The 17,578-nt window shown below is 38.8% G+C and overlaps 2 protein-coding genes across 4 annotated transcripts in view; both read right to left on the bottom strand.

The window, feature by feature from the left end:
* Positions 1 to 3,573: 3,573 nt before the first annotated feature.
* The window catches only part of LOC106029619 (E3 SUMO-protein ligase RanBP2-like), a 38,551-nt gene continuing 24,546 nt past the window's right edge, over positions 3,574 to 17,578 (bottom strand). The window contains exons 25-28 of one of the 3 annotated variants that reach the window (XM_066990461.1): positions 16,823 to 16,940; positions 16,133 to 16,231; positions 15,840 to 15,979; positions 13,998 to 14,275 (exon numbers count right to left, since the gene is read on the bottom strand). In XM_066990461.1, coding sequence (XP_066846562.1) covers positions 15,930 to 15,979; positions 16,133 to 16,231; positions 16,823 to 16,940 — 267 coding nt within the window. In that variant the 3' untranslated portion in view covers positions 13,998 to 14,275; positions 15,840 to 15,929. Of the gene's footprint in view, positions 3,758 to 5,071; positions 5,141 to 5,364; positions 5,494 to 13,997; positions 14,276 to 15,839; positions 15,980 to 16,132; positions 16,232 to 16,822; positions 16,941 to 17,578 lie in introns of those variants that run through there. The other 2 variants (XM_066990462.1, XM_066990463.1) reach the window with 2 other exon arrangements.
* Positions 11,564 to 14,229, bottom strand: LOC136789704 (E3 SUMO-protein ligase RanBP2-like). The gene is made up of 3 exons (XM_066990504.1): positions 14,002 to 14,229; positions 13,533 to 13,858; positions 11,564 to 12,154 (listed from the first exon to the last, which is right to left on the bottom strand). The coding sequence occupies exons 1-3, from the start codon at positions 14,117 to 14,119 to the stop codon at positions 11,849 to 11,851; spliced, it is 750 nt and encodes a 249-aa protein (XP_066846605.1). The 5' UTR covers positions 14,120 to 14,229; the 3' UTR covers positions 11,564 to 11,848.

Raw genomic sequence — 17,578 nt, 5'->3', positions numbered from 1 at the left:
TGTCTTACAGAAACAAAATCAGCAATTTTGCAAACAACTTGTTCAAACGTTTAAAATTGTTGACTGTAACTTCTAAAGCTACTAATAACAGGAAATAATTAATCTTGCCTGTTTTTTTAGGGAATCATTCTCATCCATCACAGAGTTAAATGATGACTTCAGTCTACTATTTTCCTCAGCCACTCCTCTCAAGGTTTCTTTCATTCGGTTCATTTCGGTATCATGTTGCTATAGAAATATCAAATGTTAAAGCATGATTAACAAGAGCGTATTTTAGAAATAATTCTCAACTAAGTTCCATTTTACTGTTAAAATAATAGGACAAACTTCCAAAGATCAAATTTGTAATTCTGCATGGTCCAATCTGCACATACAACCAGTAGTGAAGAAAGCAACATCCACACCACGTAGTAAGAAGAAACAGAAAGAAAAATGGGAGCCATAGGGCTTGCATATTCGGGGTTTTGACGATAATTTCACAGTGCTTCAGGGATTTGGCAATAATTGCACAGGCCACTGGGTTGCTGTAGGTGGTGCCAGGATGTCTAAACCATCCAATTCCATTATTAAATCGGGTACCATCCATATCATAATCAACTGTATCACTTCATTCCTGCCAAATGTTTGTCTAGTCTGTTCTGAAGACCTGCAAATACTGGAAGCACCAGTCTTACTGACCTCTCTGACCCAGTGGTTGACTGCTTTTGTTTTAATCTAGTTTTTCCTCATACTTACCCTGCCACTACTTCTATCACAGACATGGAAAAAAAAAAGATTACTTTCTTTCTCTTTGGGGCAGCCTTTTATGTAGCCAAAGATTGGCATGTTCACGTGTCCCTGCATTTGTTCATCACCCTGCATGTGTACAGATGATATTTCTGTTCAAATGCAATACTGCACACTCTTGCCTCTGAAGCATTGCGCTTTTCTCAGACCTACTACCTCTTCAATTTGTCAAGATCAATTTTAATCCTAACCTTCTTTTTCAGCATGCTTGAAATTCTCCCTCGCTTGCTATTCGCTTCAAGTTTAACAAGCGTGCTCTTTCTCACCATCACACTTCTCACTGAAAACACCCAATACTGGACCCAAAAGAGACTATTCCAGAATCTACTATGTACATTCCTTCAGCTGTGAAACACTGTCTCACTACACCTTACCACCAACCTTATTTCAGCTGTCATACTTTTCTAATATGATTATGAAAACGCCACGTAAAACTGTACCAGAAACAATACAGCAAAGTCTAGACATACATATAACTAGTACTCCTCTACTAGCCATGCCTGTTACCTTGTCCTAATGGAAATCACACTGATTTGACAATTTAGGATTAACACAAGCTCGTTGCCATTTACTGCAGTGTTTTTGGCATGGCACTTCGCATGGTTTGTTCATAGCTTGCCAGGACATATATTTATTTATTTAGCTGAGAACCAACATTAAGTTGATGGCTGTGTAACTCTTTCCCATTTGAAAAGAACGGCATCAGATTTTTCTAGTTGACTCCACTTGACCTCCACAAGTTTTTACAGATAACCACTAACTGCTCCTGGCTTTTCAACACTTCTCTAACCTGTGTGACACTTTTAAAGCCACTTGTGTTTTTTCTAAAGACATCTTTAAAATCACTTTTACGGATTTGAACCATCTATCTTAACACATTCCTTCCCTATTGAAAGTTGAGGTCCTGCTCCCCTGACACCTTTCTCCCTTTTTTTCCTGTATCTACATACTCCCTCAATGGCTTGTGGGAAAGGTTCATATGCACACCTCAAAGGAATTTATATTCTGATCTTATGGTTTAGACGCAGAGTACATATATTAAAGCACTTCTCTTGGCAACCTTCAGAATAACAACCAAAACTTTTTACAAGAGCTACATTCAATAGCAAGTCCCTGCAAGAACGGTGTCAATAATTACCTCCTCTTACACCAAAATCATACCATTTCATTTCTTGCCACAGCCCCCACGTTCGGTTGAACTTCGAGTGTTTTTTTTTTCCAGAAATACTCTTTGCAATTTATTATGTCATAAAATCTCAATGTGTCTTAAAGCCTTCCCAAGAAAATCTACTTCAGAAAGAGCTGATGCAAATATAATCATTTAAGTTACATACAATTAGAGATTCATCACAATTTTTTTCTCTAATAAAGGTCATATAATTTTTGCAGATTTAGAAACAAATTATCTTAATTTCCAGATTTTAACAGGAAAATGTACCTACACATCCCACAATTAAATGCACCATTTTGAACTGGAAACCACACCAAACACCCTAACAACAGTTTGTTACTTTTTATTCTCCATCTTTCATTTTGGGGTTTCAAACGCTTTAAAGAAATAAGCATTATATCCAGCAAACACGTGATGACTTAAGAAAACTACAAGCAAGTTAAAATATATGGGGAGCAATAAGAATCATTACATAAGTTATTGTACCTTATTTATAATTCCAAATCTTGCCTGAACTTCTTTCTCAGCATGTTTTATTGCAGCCAAAGCTGCTTCACGTCTGTCAAGCAATGTTTCTCGCTGAACTAGAAAATATTCTCGTCTCTGAAGTTCCAGTGCATATTGCTCCTGTGCTGAACGCTCTCTCTATGCCAAGGAAAAAAAATGTTGAAACGGCTTCAAAACATATGAAATTATCGATTTATAGTGAACTAGAATTCTTTCCTCTGCAGATATGCTTAGGTTTTGTTTTTAATTGTAGTGTTACACAATAGCTGACTAATTATAAGTATCTTAATGGCCATCTACATTCAGCTTCCTCAAACGCTAACACAAACTACTTTGATTTGTGGCAGGACTGCTTGGCCTTCCAAAATACAAAATTCAACTCTGCATGGCTGTTCGAGCAATAGCTTAGACAACTAAAAGTAGGATTTTGCTTCCAAAACTTTTGGATAATGCTATTATCTGTAAGACAAAAAATAGTCCAGTGCCCTAAACACTAGATTACTATATTGTTTCTTCAGTTAGTGGGAAGCACCCCCAGGAAAGTGGTGAGAAAAAAGATACACACAATTGTTTTGATCTCGTATGGTACAAAAGACAGTCCCAGCAGGAAATCTAGCAAAAGCACAGAAGCTGTTACAGAATAAAACCAATGCAGGCTTGGGAACTCTTTAGTTAGTGGCCCAAGCCTGCTGGTGGATAAACTGTTGGGAGTCATCAGCAGCAGAAAAGGAAAGGCAGAAGGGATGGTCTTCACAGAAGGTCAAGAGGGCAAGCACTCTTGAATGCCCAGAGTGAAGAGAATAGTTTCAGGTGCTGTCAGGAGAAGCAGTGGTTGCAGGTGTTTCTCTCCATGCCCACACTGCATCACAAAACACAACTCTTGGAGTAATAGCACTGCATTCAAACTCCCTGAAGCAGAGCAAATATCTGATCTGATCTAACCCCTACCCAAGTCAGGGCATCATTATCAAATCAGTGAACTAATTTAGGGGAAGAGGTGGATGATGACAGTGATATAGTTAGTAATTTCTGAATTCTCTGTCAAAAGTCAGAATCTTTGTAACATTACTGAGCATTACAAAATGTCTGAGGCCATTACAGTTCCTACCTGGAACTCCTGATAGGTGACACACAATTCGTTATAAATTTGACTGATGTGAGGTAGTATTAGGTCTTGCCTATTGAATTCTTGAGCTTCAGTTCCACTCTCAGTCTTCCCTACCAAACCACCAGTAATATTCTGTTCACCATTTTCTTGTGCACTTTCAGCCAAAGAGGATGGTAAGGTGTTATCTACAGAGAGAGAAAGAACACACTTTACATTAAAAATATCGTCTTAAATAAATAAAGACTGCTGATCCAAAACAGTGAACATGTATTTTAAGCATTTACAGTGACCAGTATAGAGCAAGAAATATTGAAATGAAAAATCTCCTAAAGAATTAAGGAGAAATGCTCAAAGTTTTGTTCCATGACTTTTTTTTGACTCAATCTATGCACAGACTGAAACATGATGTAGCCAAAGTTTCCTTTTTGTTATGGCTTCAGGAAAGTGATTAACTGCTGACTAGACCCTGACCTAAGCCAATTAGGCCAGTCAATTGATTTAAGCTAACTGAATGGGACTTAAAAAACTACTGGACATGGCATGAGAAATTGCTAGACAAAGAATCACAAGATGGTTTGGGTTGGAAGGGACCTTAACCACCACCCAGTTGCAAACCCCCTGCCATGGGCAGGGACACCTCCCACCAGACCAGGTTGCTCAAAGCCCCACCCAGCCTGGCCTTAAACACTTCCGGGGATGGGGCACCCACAGCTTCTCTGAGAAACCTATGCCAGTGCCTCACCATCCTCTGAGTCAAGAATTTCTTCTGTATGTCTAATCTAAACCTACCCTCTTACAGTTTAAAGCCATTCCCCTAGATTTCACAAACAGTTAAATAACCAAAATTGTCAGATAACTGAAGGGAAGTATTGGGATCTTCTAGGGAATGAAATGTTGTAAGCCCAACTGCATACTGGTACCACATAAGGCAAAGATTACTTCGGTGATGATAGCAGAAATAGAAATTTGGGTACAAAAAAAATCAGAAACATCCAGACACAATCCTGGGCAACTGTGTCTAGGATGCTTGAGCAGTTTGGACAAGGTGACCTCTTGTTTGGACAAGATGACCTCTTGTTTGGACAAGATGACCTCTTGTTTGGACAAGATGACCTCTTGTTTGGACAAGATGACCTCTTGAGGTCCCTTTCAATCTCAACCTTTCTGTGATTCTGTGAAAACTCAGGGCAATGGGGAAAAAGTAGTTAAGGATAGGTTGTGGATGGCAGGCAACTGAGGAAGAGAAAAGGGCAGACAACCAGAAGCAGCATCAAGAAAAAGGAAAAAGGTTAACAGATAAGAAATGATGTAATCAGGGCTAAGGGGTGGTACACCACCACAAGAGACAGTCCTATGGTTTATGGCCCAAGAAAAATTACACTAATTAACATAATACGCAAAATTTACATATCTAAACTATATGCAGAAGTTTGGTGCACAAAGGTATTTTGTATGAAGCAGAAGTCCTGTTCAATATCTGTCTCAGAGGCTTAACTTACCGACTAAGTTGAAAGCCAAGTTTCCGGAGTATTTGGACGCCTGATACGCAAACAAGTCTGAAGCAGTGCCTAAACAAAGTGAGAAGATTTGGTTTTCTATCAAACAGGATGGGAAAGTCAAATGTTTTTCTAGTCCTTTAGGGAAAACATTTCTAATGTCATGTAGTCAACAAGAATAAACTGCAGAAGTCTCTACAATATTCTTCCCTTCCCGTATATTTAAAGTTTGCACATCACTTCTCAGAATGACAGTAATTATATTGAAAAAAAAAGACATCTCAAGCCTGCAATACATGAACATTGCCTGTGCTGGAATCTGGCTCTTCAGCTGACCGCACGTGCGCTATAGCCTCATCAGCTGATTCAGTTGGTTCTCCTTTAGTTGTAGGCACTATATCAGTAGAACTGGTGACGTCATTCTCCTGAGATTAATAAGGAGTAAAGCAATAAAAAAAATAAGCAAGAAGGAGCCTAATATTCAAACCACTTTAAGTCAGGACAGTAAGGACAGTCATAATGAAGAACTCTCCCCCCCCCCCCACAGTGCTATCAGTTTCTTTAACTACAACAGCAGTACTGAAGATGCCACGAAATAGGCACCATATTAAGTTCCCTGACTCCCACTCCGCTACAGCCCTTCTAATGCTTCAGAACTGCTCATTACTCCGTTCAACGGATATTTTCAGGAAACTCTGGACAAAAACAAGCTGTGCATCTATGCAACTATGCCTCCTAGAGACAACATAGGTGGCAACAAATTCTACTGAAATTAAGGTGGGTTCAATCTGGAAACAACTAGAAACCAGGGGCCCACACTAGATGAAATTAAAGATGGCCACCTCAATTCGCATTAAAAAAAAGTTGTAAACAGCTAGGGAAAAAAATTGTTATTGGAAGCTTTCTGACAGTTTTCTTAATTTCTTTCCTGACGCTTACCACACATTGGACACTAACTTTACAAGAGACCCAAGTACCTCTGAAGCAGTATGCTTCCACAAAGATGCAATTTCTCTTTGAAATCTCTCTGAAATCAATTAATTCTTGCATACATGTTCAGAGGGACATTACTAGCCAAAGCTGTTTATATTAGGAAAACAGCTGCACCTCCTTTCTCTCCCCGAGAAACTTCAGATCTGAACCTCAGTTCCAGTGTCAAAGACTTGAGGCACAGTCAGAGGATTCAAATAACTTTTCCCCAATACATGTTTTATTCCCCACAAAGCGAAAAGTATCAGGTCTTACGAGTGTGAAAATACTTCTACAAATTCAATGACAAAAAGTTGTATAGAAATTTAGTTCATACTTCAGTGTTTTCAATTTTAATTTCTGTCTGAGAGTCTTCTGGATTATCACCCTTAGTATTACCACTAGCACCAGACACAGATGGAGAAGGAACCATCAGAGTTTCTCCTTTAGCCTTCTCCTCAGGAGCTGTTTTCTTTTCCTGAGCAGTAACACATTCTCCTTCAGTTTTCAAGTCAGTTTTGCCTGTGATGTCTCCTGCAAAGAATAAAAATTAATAGAAAAGAGCTGGTAAGGCAGCTGACTACTGAGGTAATTTTGGGCAACTATGTTATCAAATAACACCGTGATACACGGGACAACGTAAAGTACGACTTCAGGAACTTTTCAAATAGCATCATTATTGAAAGAGCGGAAGGGTAATTCCGCTCAGGGTGGCTAAAGAATTGTCATTTTGCAATACCTGGTTTTCTATTGCTATCAGAGTTTCCATGCAACGATGTGAAGTTCAATCTTGCAACTGCCACTACTGCTAGCTTCCTTCAACATTTACTTATATTTCTGATAGCCCAATATCTACCACCTCTTTCTAGCACATAGAACCACACATCCTCAAAAAACAGACCTCCTTTGTTACAGTATCTATCCAGATACCCACTTATGCAACACTAAAGTTAGAGGCACTTCCAAAATAACCATTAGCATGAAAGCAAGCAAATTCTGTCTTCTGCACTTGTATTATTACTCTTATTATTAGGGTTAGTTGGCTGTCTGTCTCCACTTCCATACCCACTTTCAAGGGAATTTAGCAAGTATTCTTCTAAGGCTAAAACTTTCCATAAGAGACACAGCTACACTGATTCACAGTCTGCTCCAGTCGTGGCAGCACTTTCAAACATTTGCAGTGAATTAATGGTAGCTGGTCATCTTCACGATGTTTAGACTTCCCTGAGTTAGCTGAACAACAGCTCACCCCTTCTCTCCACCCGCGGCCAGTTTTCAATACTTAAACTGACAAATGACATCTGATTTACAGACTTATAATACCTGTTAATGCAGCTAGCTACTTAAAAAAAAAACAAACCAGTTTTTTCATTTATATTATAGAATCATCTGGCAATCAATTGCATAAGCGTTTAATATTTCTTTTTAAAACGTATGTTATAATTGCATTAAGTATGTCTGGACCTCCTAAACATTCTAAAGGAACAAAACATATTAAAGGAAAGGTTAAACCTCTATGTTAAAAGTATATTTTAACTGATTATTATATTTCTAAACTGAACAGAAATGCATTTAATAGAAACTAATAAAATTGCGTGTTGTACTTTGCACAATATTTGAAACTCAGTATTTATTACCTGTTTCCACACACATACCTGTATTTTGAAATGCATCAGTTCCAGAACAATTAATGGTCTTGTCTTCTATTCCTAGACCTCTTCCACTTCCAGTGAATTCTGACTTTGAATAATCAAAACATTTGGATAAAGACATAGCTGTCTTTTCCAGTAAGCTGCCTATGTCATCTGCAGAATATATAAAATAACAATAATTATATTTTGCATTTGAGAAGCTGACATTGAGAAATCATCAAGGACTTATTAGAAATGCTTGTCACGTAGTCACGTATATTACAGGAATCAAAAAATGCTGAAATGATCTGACAAATGAATAAATTATTGTAATAGCTTAAACCGATGGAAGTATTATTTAGTTTTCAGACCAAATTTGTCTTTCTGAAGTTTCACAGCTTGCCTTCATATACTAATTTATCTGTAAGTGAAGTCTAATAATACACTGTTTTTCCCTGCTGTCCATATGCAGTAGCAACACGCATTTCCCAAGAAACCCAAAGACATTCTAAATTTTAGATACATATCTTTAAATTAAAGTCAAATGTATGCAATATGAGAAGGACTGCTACCAACTACTTCAAGCAAGACTTAAACACAGAAAGGCCGGGAGACATTTCTTCAAGCATTCTTTGTGTTCCTCATGCAGTAGTTAATATTCCCAAGCTGGCTCCCAAATATCAGAAATCCCCGTTCAAGAGTGTCTACTTATTTAAAATGAAAAAATAAAAGTACTTAAAATAAACTTAGGAATAATACAGTTTTAGTGCGCATTTATCTCGAAAAAGACATCCAAGCACCATTGTTTGGTATTACCATCGTATATTTTGGAGCCTTCACCTTGATATTTCTTTTGCGTTGGTCCTGAAAGGTTATCGTACAAGAAAGCACAAAGACATTTAGCATAACCAGGATTTTCAGTGACAATGTATGTCACGACTTGCTTATTTAGCAGCTAAAATGCCTTGTTACAGAACTCTTATTATAAATTGTACCACTGAAAATGGAAGTGTTTTTTTTTTTTTTCTGCAGCATATACATGTCAATGACAACCATTCATATAAACATCATAGAATATCCGAGTTGGTAGGGACCAAGAAGGATCATCGAGTCCAACTTCTAAAGAAGCAAATGTATTCCTCACAGACTGATAAGGCAATACTGATAGTGTTACATGTAAAAACATTTGAGATACCATCAGATACAGTGATGAGGGTGACACAAAATAAGGGCATAAAAACAGAATTAGATAATCATGTAAACAGCTCCATCTATCCTCACATCTAGGCTTTTCATATCAATGTTTCTAGCTCTACTTTTTCCTTTTAACTTGTAGTCACATACTGAAAAAAAAAAGAATGACAGAAGGGTTCGGAGGTTGGACTCGATGATCTTGAGGTCTCTTCCAACCTAGAAATCTGTGATACTGTTAGATTATATGCAAAATCAGTTAAGCATACATTAGAAGAGATCAGACTTGAAGCAGTTTTCATCATCTTAGTTGTATTTCACTGCCTCTCTCTGCTATCCTTTAAAAGCAATTAACTACAATATTTTCTTAAATACTGCTTTATAACAAAGTAACAAAAAGCTTTGGAGAAACCAATCTAGCATTTTCTCTCATGCAAGCCTTACACTTTAAAGTCTCAGCAATAGCTTTCTAAAGATCAGTTTTGAAAACTACTTGTTGTTCCAGAAAGACAATTCTGTAACTTAAAGGAGAATGTTTCTCAGGAAGAACACAGCATCAACAGCACCACCAAATGCTACCTGAGTTCTATTAAAAGGAAACAGGACAAGTTGTTCTGGAGGAAGTAAGGCCAGATACATCCAGATTTTAGCTGTTAAAGAACAGAAATCTTCACCTCACGTTTGGGAGGGCTCCCGATCCTAGACAGCAATCATTAAAATGGCAAGATACTGAGGAGGTTCGACTTTTCAGAAAAAAAAAATCTGAATTCATTTAATGATTCCCAGGACCCATCTGAACCCCCAACCCAACTATGTGTCTAGCCCAAATCCAGCTTGCTGTCTCTCTCAATCTCTGATTGCTTGTGGGTGTTTGTACAAGATACAACTTCCCTCGCAGCACGAGTTTGGATGCTTACTGTCTGTCTATCCTCTGAGCACACTGCAAGCATTTGACCCATGGAACACCAGTGCAAGAGAACAACCCTAACACTTGTCTCAGATAAAAGACAAAATTAAAGTGTCTTCCTATAGAGTGTCAAAGGCTTTTGAAACACAAACATGGGAGGGGTCTTTGTTGCTAGACTATGGACAGATCAATTTCCTAATCCACCATGCAGAGCCATAAATGCTTGTGTCAGTACTAATGGAAACTGAAGAATCATAATCCACTTCATTTATTCATACTGGTGCAATGGACCTTGCCTTCTCTGGTGCTTTACATTAACATGTAACATTGCAAGGGAAATGATAGCCATCGTAAATTGGTCTGGTCCCTGTGGCAGTCTCTTATGAACTACGGGCTTGATTCTTTGCTTGGCTAGATATGAAAGTTTCCTGCTCCTTGAAAAAGCCTGACCACTAGGCTTCAGGAAAACTCACTAACACTGCCAGCACGTTTTAACGGCAGCAATTGCTGTAGCAGCAGGAGATAGGAAAGAAATGAGTTATGCATATGCTTCATACATGACTTAAAACTTCTAAGACGATCCAAGTGTTACTACACCCAACCGGCAGATGAGTTTTATGAGTTTTAAGCAAAAACGAAGCACCAAGCCGCTCAGGCTGCATTTTGGGGATGCTTACAACCTGGGACGGCAGATTGCTGGGGAAAGAACAAGTTCAGACCAGGATGAGACCCCAGGGTTCTGGATCCCACCCGCCCGTTCCACCACGCGGCTCCACGGCGGCCGCAGCCCCTCGGGGCAGGCAGAGGACCGGCTTCCCGCTGCCTTTTCCCCCGGCCCTCTCAACGCCCGCCCCGGATCCCCGGGCCTCGCCACGGCTGCGCCCGCCCTCACTGCGGCCCTGCGCGCAGGCGCAGGAGGCGGCGCTGGCGGCGCCCGTTGGGGCCGGGGCCGCTGGGCTGAGGGGCCGCGGCGGGCGGAGCGTGGTTAAGGGGAACAACGCCGACTCCTCCTCCCGTTTTGTGGAACTGAAACACGGGAGAGCACAGGAGCGGCTTACTGTTGGGTTACAGCTCAATATAATGGAAACACGGGTCAAGTTTGTGCGCTAGGGGCTTACAGTGTAATGCTTATGTAAGCAGCATTCCCTCGAGAGGCTGAGGGAAGGGTTACTCTCGCTTTCCTCAGAAAAAAAGCATGACAGAAATATGTAGTGTCTATTATCATCTCTAACTTATATACAAATGGTTATTTTGAAAAAATACTGACAGTCCTGGCGCTGAGATGTAAGGTGGAAGTTAAAATAACTTACCCATGCACATTCACCCCTCTATACCACAGCTTTCCAGATAACACTCAAGTAGACAGTTGTCACTAAATGTTACCAGCCACTTTAACATACCAGATACAAAAAAAATGTGTGGGTCTGGAAGGTAATTTCCCAAGCAAGTATGAACTAAATCCTGTGTCCAAGACTGCGCATAAGAACTGCTCTTTACCTTTCAAAATACTCAAGTGCCAAAGAGCCTGCAGACAGCACAAATAGCATCCACCTGACCAGCACCTGACCAGCTGCCTCAGCTTGCTCACTGCTCATCAAAACGAGCATGCTTCATGAACATGCTGCAGTGAGCTTCATGAGCTCACTGCTCACAAAGTTTCGAAGGCCTTCACTTTACTGACCATCAATTAGCACAGATAGATTATCAACATCAATTAGCATGCAATTAGCATGTTCAAAATAAGTATGCAACACATTATGCAAATTGCTTTTCAACAAGCCAAAGTGAAGACAATAGTTATTTTAACAAGACTAAGATTTAATTTTTAAAATTTGACATTCAATACAAATATGTCATGATAACACAAATACACCCAAAATATGCCAGTGTCTGAACTTATTTAACATGCAAAAAAATCAATTAGAACACAAAAAACAACCATAAGCTGTAATTTTACATTTATACATCAGAAGTGTCCTTTTTAGAGAAGCGTCCTTTTTAGAGAAGCTGAAATAATTAATCAATAACATCTAAATACTAATTTATACTGCTAGAACATCTGTATACTCAAAAGCCAGAATTCTATATTTGCCCACAGTCTGTAATGACAACTCTTCCACTTACTAACCCTTTGGGAGAACCAAAGGATTCGATCTTTTTCACAACATCCATTCCATCTTTCACAAAACCAAACACCACATGTTTAAAGTCCAAGTGTTCTGCTTTTTTGAGAGTTATGAAGAACTGAGAGTTATTTGTATCCCGACCCCTATTTGCCATTGACAGCAATCCAGGACCAGTGTGCTTCACCTCAAAGTTCTCATCTTCAAATGTATCTCCATAAATTGACCGTCCACCTGTTCCATCATGGTTAGTTATATCACCTCTCTTAAAAAAAAAGGCACAGCATTTATTCAAATCCCAAAACACCAACCAATAGCACAGTTACATTCTCTTCCAAAATAGAAGAGTTTCCATTCAAAAAACACAGGTAAAACCTCATTCTTAGTTATCACAAGTACCATATTTACTTGTATATAAGGCTTTCCAGCTTCAGCAGCTTTGCTCATGGTAAAAAAGCATTACTGGGATGTTTCTCATTTATTCTGAACACAGCATTTTATCTTCCTGTTCCACATGGCAACTACTCTAAGCTGGTCATTTCCACTGTCTGCTTCCTGCTTCACTCGGCCCTTACAACTGGCAACCACAATTCTCTCTATTCTCAGTCCCTGCAGGCACGAAACTGACCACCCAAAAAAGGTCATGTTACCACTGATCAGTACTTTCCTGTTTCTGTGCAGAAAGTTTAAAGAAAAGAACAATAAAGGTCATACTTCAGATTCAGTTAATACCCAATCAAGACTGGAGAGTTTTTTACTCTGATGACAAGCCATTCGTATATTACTATCCATTTCTGAATGTGGAAAAGATTGTGCCCTGTCTTGAGGGATGTAGCGTTATGCAAAAGCACTATTGTAGCATGTAAGGAATTTGGATTATTTTACCTGTTTTAAGCCATTATACCTCATATTGAATATTTGGAAGAATTTTTGGAGTGAAGGGAAGGTATACGTGAGCAGATATCAATCTCCTAAACCTTCAGAAATTATGGAGAACTTGCTAGTGCTACTAAATGCACACAAAGATTTAACAGCAATGCTGCTCACATCGGGATTCACGAGCAATGCAGGAGGATATACTCAGTTTTCATTAAGAGTTTTTAGGACAAAGCCACTGCATGATACGAGAAATAGAAGACCTTTTTAGACTGAAATTGGAGTATCTAAAATATATGGAATATTGATTTTGCAGTGCAGGTCATCTGAAATATAAAGTGTTCTTCAAAAGGTGGAAAGTAAGTGTTCTTAGCAGGTGAGCATATGGAAGCTCCTCTCTTTGGAAAGAGACGGCTCTGAATGTTCGTTTTGGGAAGCCTTACTTTCCTTGCTGCTTCTGTTCAGCAACAGGCCCCTTGTCTGTGGGAAGAAGAAATCTCTATCTCCATTATTTCTTCTACACTAAAATGGCAGCACTAATCAACACTAAAGCATCAGGCAGCTGGCAAACACAGTTAAAGAGCATTCAGCTTAGGGCAGTACATGCTGCTTACACCATTGCTCATCTCCTTGCAGGGAAAGGAGAAGAGTATCTTGGACTCTAGATTTGTGCTGCCACCGAGCATGTGCTATCCTGTGATTTTTGTAGTGGCACTGTTAGACCAGATGGGTTTCGTTCCCTCAAGAAGTCTTCACGTTATGCCTACCTGACACACAAAGTCAGAAACTATTCTGTGAAATTTGGTGTTCTTAAATCCAAATCCTCTCTCTCCTGTGCACAGGGCCCTGAAATTTTCAGCTGTTTGAGGGACAATATTTGAAAACAGCTCCATGGTTACACGTCCTAAAGGTTTGTCATCAGCAGAAACTTCAAAATAAACAATGGGGTTGGTGTCCTTTGACAGTCCTGCTGGCAGTCCCTTCTTCAGTTTTGACAAGCTTTGCTGGCAGTCTTCAAATATCTTCTTGAAAGTAGCAGCCATTTCTTGACTTTTAAACCTCACTGCAAGTTGTTCTACTTTTATTTCTCCATCTGAAAATAAATCCAAGAACAGGTTTCTTTAGCTCTAATTCCAAATAGTCAGATACAAGTAGCTTTTGTTTGGTATAGTCTCCTCAGAAAAAAGCCACACAAAGATCTTTTAAAAAAGTGAAAAAAACACCAAAACAACCCACCTGCATAATCCGTGGCTGTCCAAATTAAAGCATTGTTTGATGTATCTGAAGGTACTAAATTCATTTCTTTGGTGATAACATGGTTTGCACACACTTTAAGAACTTGTTCCCTTCTCATTAGGACTCTGTAACATTTCTTCTGTGTATGGAAGAGGATCTTTATCTCTCCAACACCACGCTCCTTCCACTGAGTAGCATCTCTATCCCATCTATAAAGTTTGGCTCTCTCTTTGAAAAGAATTTCTTCATCTTCTTCTCCTGATTTTACTTCCACCTAGAACACAGCACAGTAGAGTACCTATGATTTCCCAGAACTGCTGCCACCAGCAGGATTACATCTTACACACTTATTATGATTCTGACATATTACAATGGGAAATTATTCCATGTTTTCCTTTCTTGAATGGTTTTGTGCCAACAGCTCTACAGACCTTCATCATACACTGAAATAAAACGCCTGAGCTTTTCAGAATTTAGGAGCCCAATGAGCCCCAGTGTTTGAAATGAATTCTAGCACTGCAACACTACTTCCCTGTGCTGCACGAGGTTTTACCTTTTGTGTGCATTTTTCTTTTTTAAGAAAGCTACCAATTGTTCTGGCATGTTCCCCCGGAAAATTTCATATGTGCCGACTGATGTGCACACTGAGAAGTGAGAATATAGTGCTATTAGCATTCCAGGTGTTACCTTTTCAAGATTGTTAAAGAACTTAACATTTGCATCTGAACAGAATAAATATCAACTGTGAATAGTAAATTGAGGGCTGACAGCTGTATCTCCTTGTCACTTTATGTATGCATATTACCTGTCTCTAACATTCTTTAGTTAAGACATCTTCCAAAGATATGGAAGACTTGAGAGAACTGGAGAAATAAGTGACAGAGAAGCTTTTCTGAAGGGAGAAGTGACATTGAAGGAGAAATGAAACATCAAGTAAGGCAAGAAAGAAAACAACAAGAGTCCTAATATAACAAACAGATGAGGAAAGGCACACAATTTTTTTTAAGAAGGAAGGAAGGCACGTTACAAACTACGTCAGATTAGCTGTTCAAATTATAGGATACTAAATATTGTTTATTTGTGCTGTGGCAGTCTTCTTTAATAATTACACCGATCTGGAATTAAATTTTATTCTTTATAGAAAGACAAGCTATAACCATCTCGAACTTTTTACATCTTGTTATACACACTAAGGCTAAATACCAAATCCAGACACAAGCAACTGCATTAAGCCTCAAGAAGTTACAGAAGGCTACCTTAAGTTAAGCTTTACTGAAGTTTAAGGCTTTACTTCTTGAAAAACTATTTCTTTTTGAATTAAAAATAGTTTCCTTAGCCTTGTGCAGTTAATTGTGCTAGACCTTTAATGCTCAGTGATTCTAGAAGCCTCTCACCTAGCTTAGAGCAAAAATTTCAAATTGGGTGGCTTTCAGAGAACTGAATCTACAAGTCATCAATAAAAAATCCTAACTGAGTTGCATTAGCAGTGACAATTGTTCAAGCCCCCCCAACACACCTTGTTTTTCAAATATGCTATAATAAATCAAATTTACCTTTTAGAAGTTACTTGTACAAATTTTCATGATCTACACTGAGTCAAGATATAATAACCTGAAATTCTGTATCATTAACTGATGCACCAGATACTTTCCCCCAGCGAGAAGTTGTACCACCAGAATTTCAAACAGCAGGAGATTCTACACAGGCAGCACAAGAAAAAAGGACCGAAGCACAACAGACAGAAAGCATAAGAAGTCAAGGAAAGCATTTATAAAAATTTTCTTTGTTAGCAGATATGCTTATCTTAATGTTCTTTTATATTCTGGAAGTTTCTTTACCTCTGGTAAGGAAACAATGGGCTCAAAGTGGATATCATCATTATGTACGACTTCATCACCGCTATCATCTTCATCTGCTTTGCTGGTTGTCTATGCTCCAAATACGGTTGCTCCAGTATTTGCCCACTTGAAATCTTTATCTACAGTTAAGAGACTTGCATTTTAAACATTTTGCTGAGAAGTAAAGTTACACAAATTTACGTAACTTGACAATATGCGGAAGCTTGGTGCACAAAGGTATTTTGTATGAAGCAGAAGTCCTGTTCAGTATCTGTCTCAGATGCTTAACTCACCTTTTGACCCAAAAGCAAAGTCTCCAGAGTTTCTGGAAGCCAGATCTGCAAATGACAATTCTGAGGTATTGCTGAATCCAAATGAGATGGTTTTGTCTTCTATCAAACAAGATGGGAAAGTCAAATGCTTTTCTAATCCTTTAGGGAAAACATTTCCAATGTCATGTAGTCAACAAGAATAAACTGGAGAAGTCTCTACAATATTCTTCCCTTCCCATAAATTTAAAGTTTACTGTCATTCTGAGAAGTGATGTGCAATTATATTTAAAAAGAAGAGATCTCAAGACCTAGTTCAGTTCAGCATGCCACTTCTGTGCAGATCCACAGAGCTTTAATAAGTACTCACATGGCATTTAACAATAAACCAACAGCATTGCTCTGGAGCAGTCTCATTTGACCATATAAGAATTTGAAACACTGAAATACTTTCATTCCCCTTCATGTTTTCACTAGATTGGTACTCACGCTTCAAATTCAATATCGGTACTACATCTGTTCAATGCAACAGCTAGATTAGATAAACTGTTCTACAGGAAAAGCATACTTAAGCTCCTAAAAAGACAACAATATACGTACCCCTGACTTTACCTTGTGTTGACTCTGAAGAATCTGAATTACTTTCTTTTTTAGTTGTCAGGTTTACAGGTTTGTCATCACCTACTGATAAAGCCTGCAATACATTAACATTACCTGTGCTGGAATCTGGCTCTTCAGCTGACCGCACGTGCGCTATAGCCTCATCAGCTGATTCAGTTGGTTCTCCTTTAGTTGTAGGCACTATATCAGTAGAACTGGTGACATCATTCTCCTGAGATTAATAAGGAGTAAAGCAATAAAAAAAATAAGCAAGAAGGAGCCTAATATTCAAACCACTTTAAGTCAGGACAGTAAGGACAGTCATAATGAAGAACTTCCCCCCCCCCCACAGTGCTATCAGTTTCTTTAACTACAACAGCAGTACTGAAGACGCCACGAAATAGGCACCATATTAAGTTCCCTGACTCCCACTCCGCTACAGCCCTTCTAATGCTTCAGAACTGCTCATTACTCCGTTCAACGGATATTTTCAGGAAACTCTGGACAAAAACAAGCTGTGCATCTATGCAACTATGCCTCCTAGAGACAACATAGGTGGCAACAAATTCTACTGAAATTAAGGTGGGTTCAATCTGGAAACAACTAGAAACCAGGGGCCCACACTAGATGAAATTAAAGATGGCCACCTCAATTCGCATTAAAAAAAAGTTGTAAACAGCTAGGGAAAAAAATTGTTATTGGAAGCTTTCTGACAGTTTTCTTAATTTCTTTCCTGACGCTTACCACACATTGGACACTAACTTTACAAGAGACCCAAGTACCTCTGAAGCAGTATGCTTCCACAAAGATGCAATTTCTCTTTGAAATCTCTCTGAAATCAATTAATTCTTGCATACATGTTCAGAGGGA

The sequence above is a fragment of the Anser cygnoides genome, chromosome 1 (genome assembly GCF_040182565.1).
Source record: "Anser cygnoides isolate HZ-2024a breed goose chromosome 1, Taihu_goose_T2T_genome, whole genome shotgun sequence".
In the NCBI taxonomy this organism is placed as follows: domain Eukaryota; kingdom Metazoa; phylum Chordata; class Aves; order Anseriformes; family Anatidae; genus Anser; species Anser cygnoides.
Note: the sequence above shows the minus strand (reverse complement) of the source record. Positions and strands in the feature narration are given on the sequence as shown.

What these genes read in the sequence shown, in the direction of transcription:
- LOC136789704 (XM_066990504.1), bottom strand. Translation starts at nt 14,119, where the DNA reads ATGAGAAGGGAACAAGTTCTTAAAGTGTGTGCAAACCATGTTATCACC. An exon ending in GACAGCCACGGATTATGCAG is followed by an intron (nt 13,859 to 14,001) that starts GTGGGTTGTTTT and finishes ATTTATTTTCAG; the next exon opens with ATGGAGAAATAAAAGTAGAA. An exon ending in TTTCTGACTTTGTGTGTCAG is followed by an intron (nt 12,155 to 13,532) that starts GTAGGCATAACG and finishes TTTTTTTTTAAG; the next exon opens with AGAGGTGATATAACTAACCA.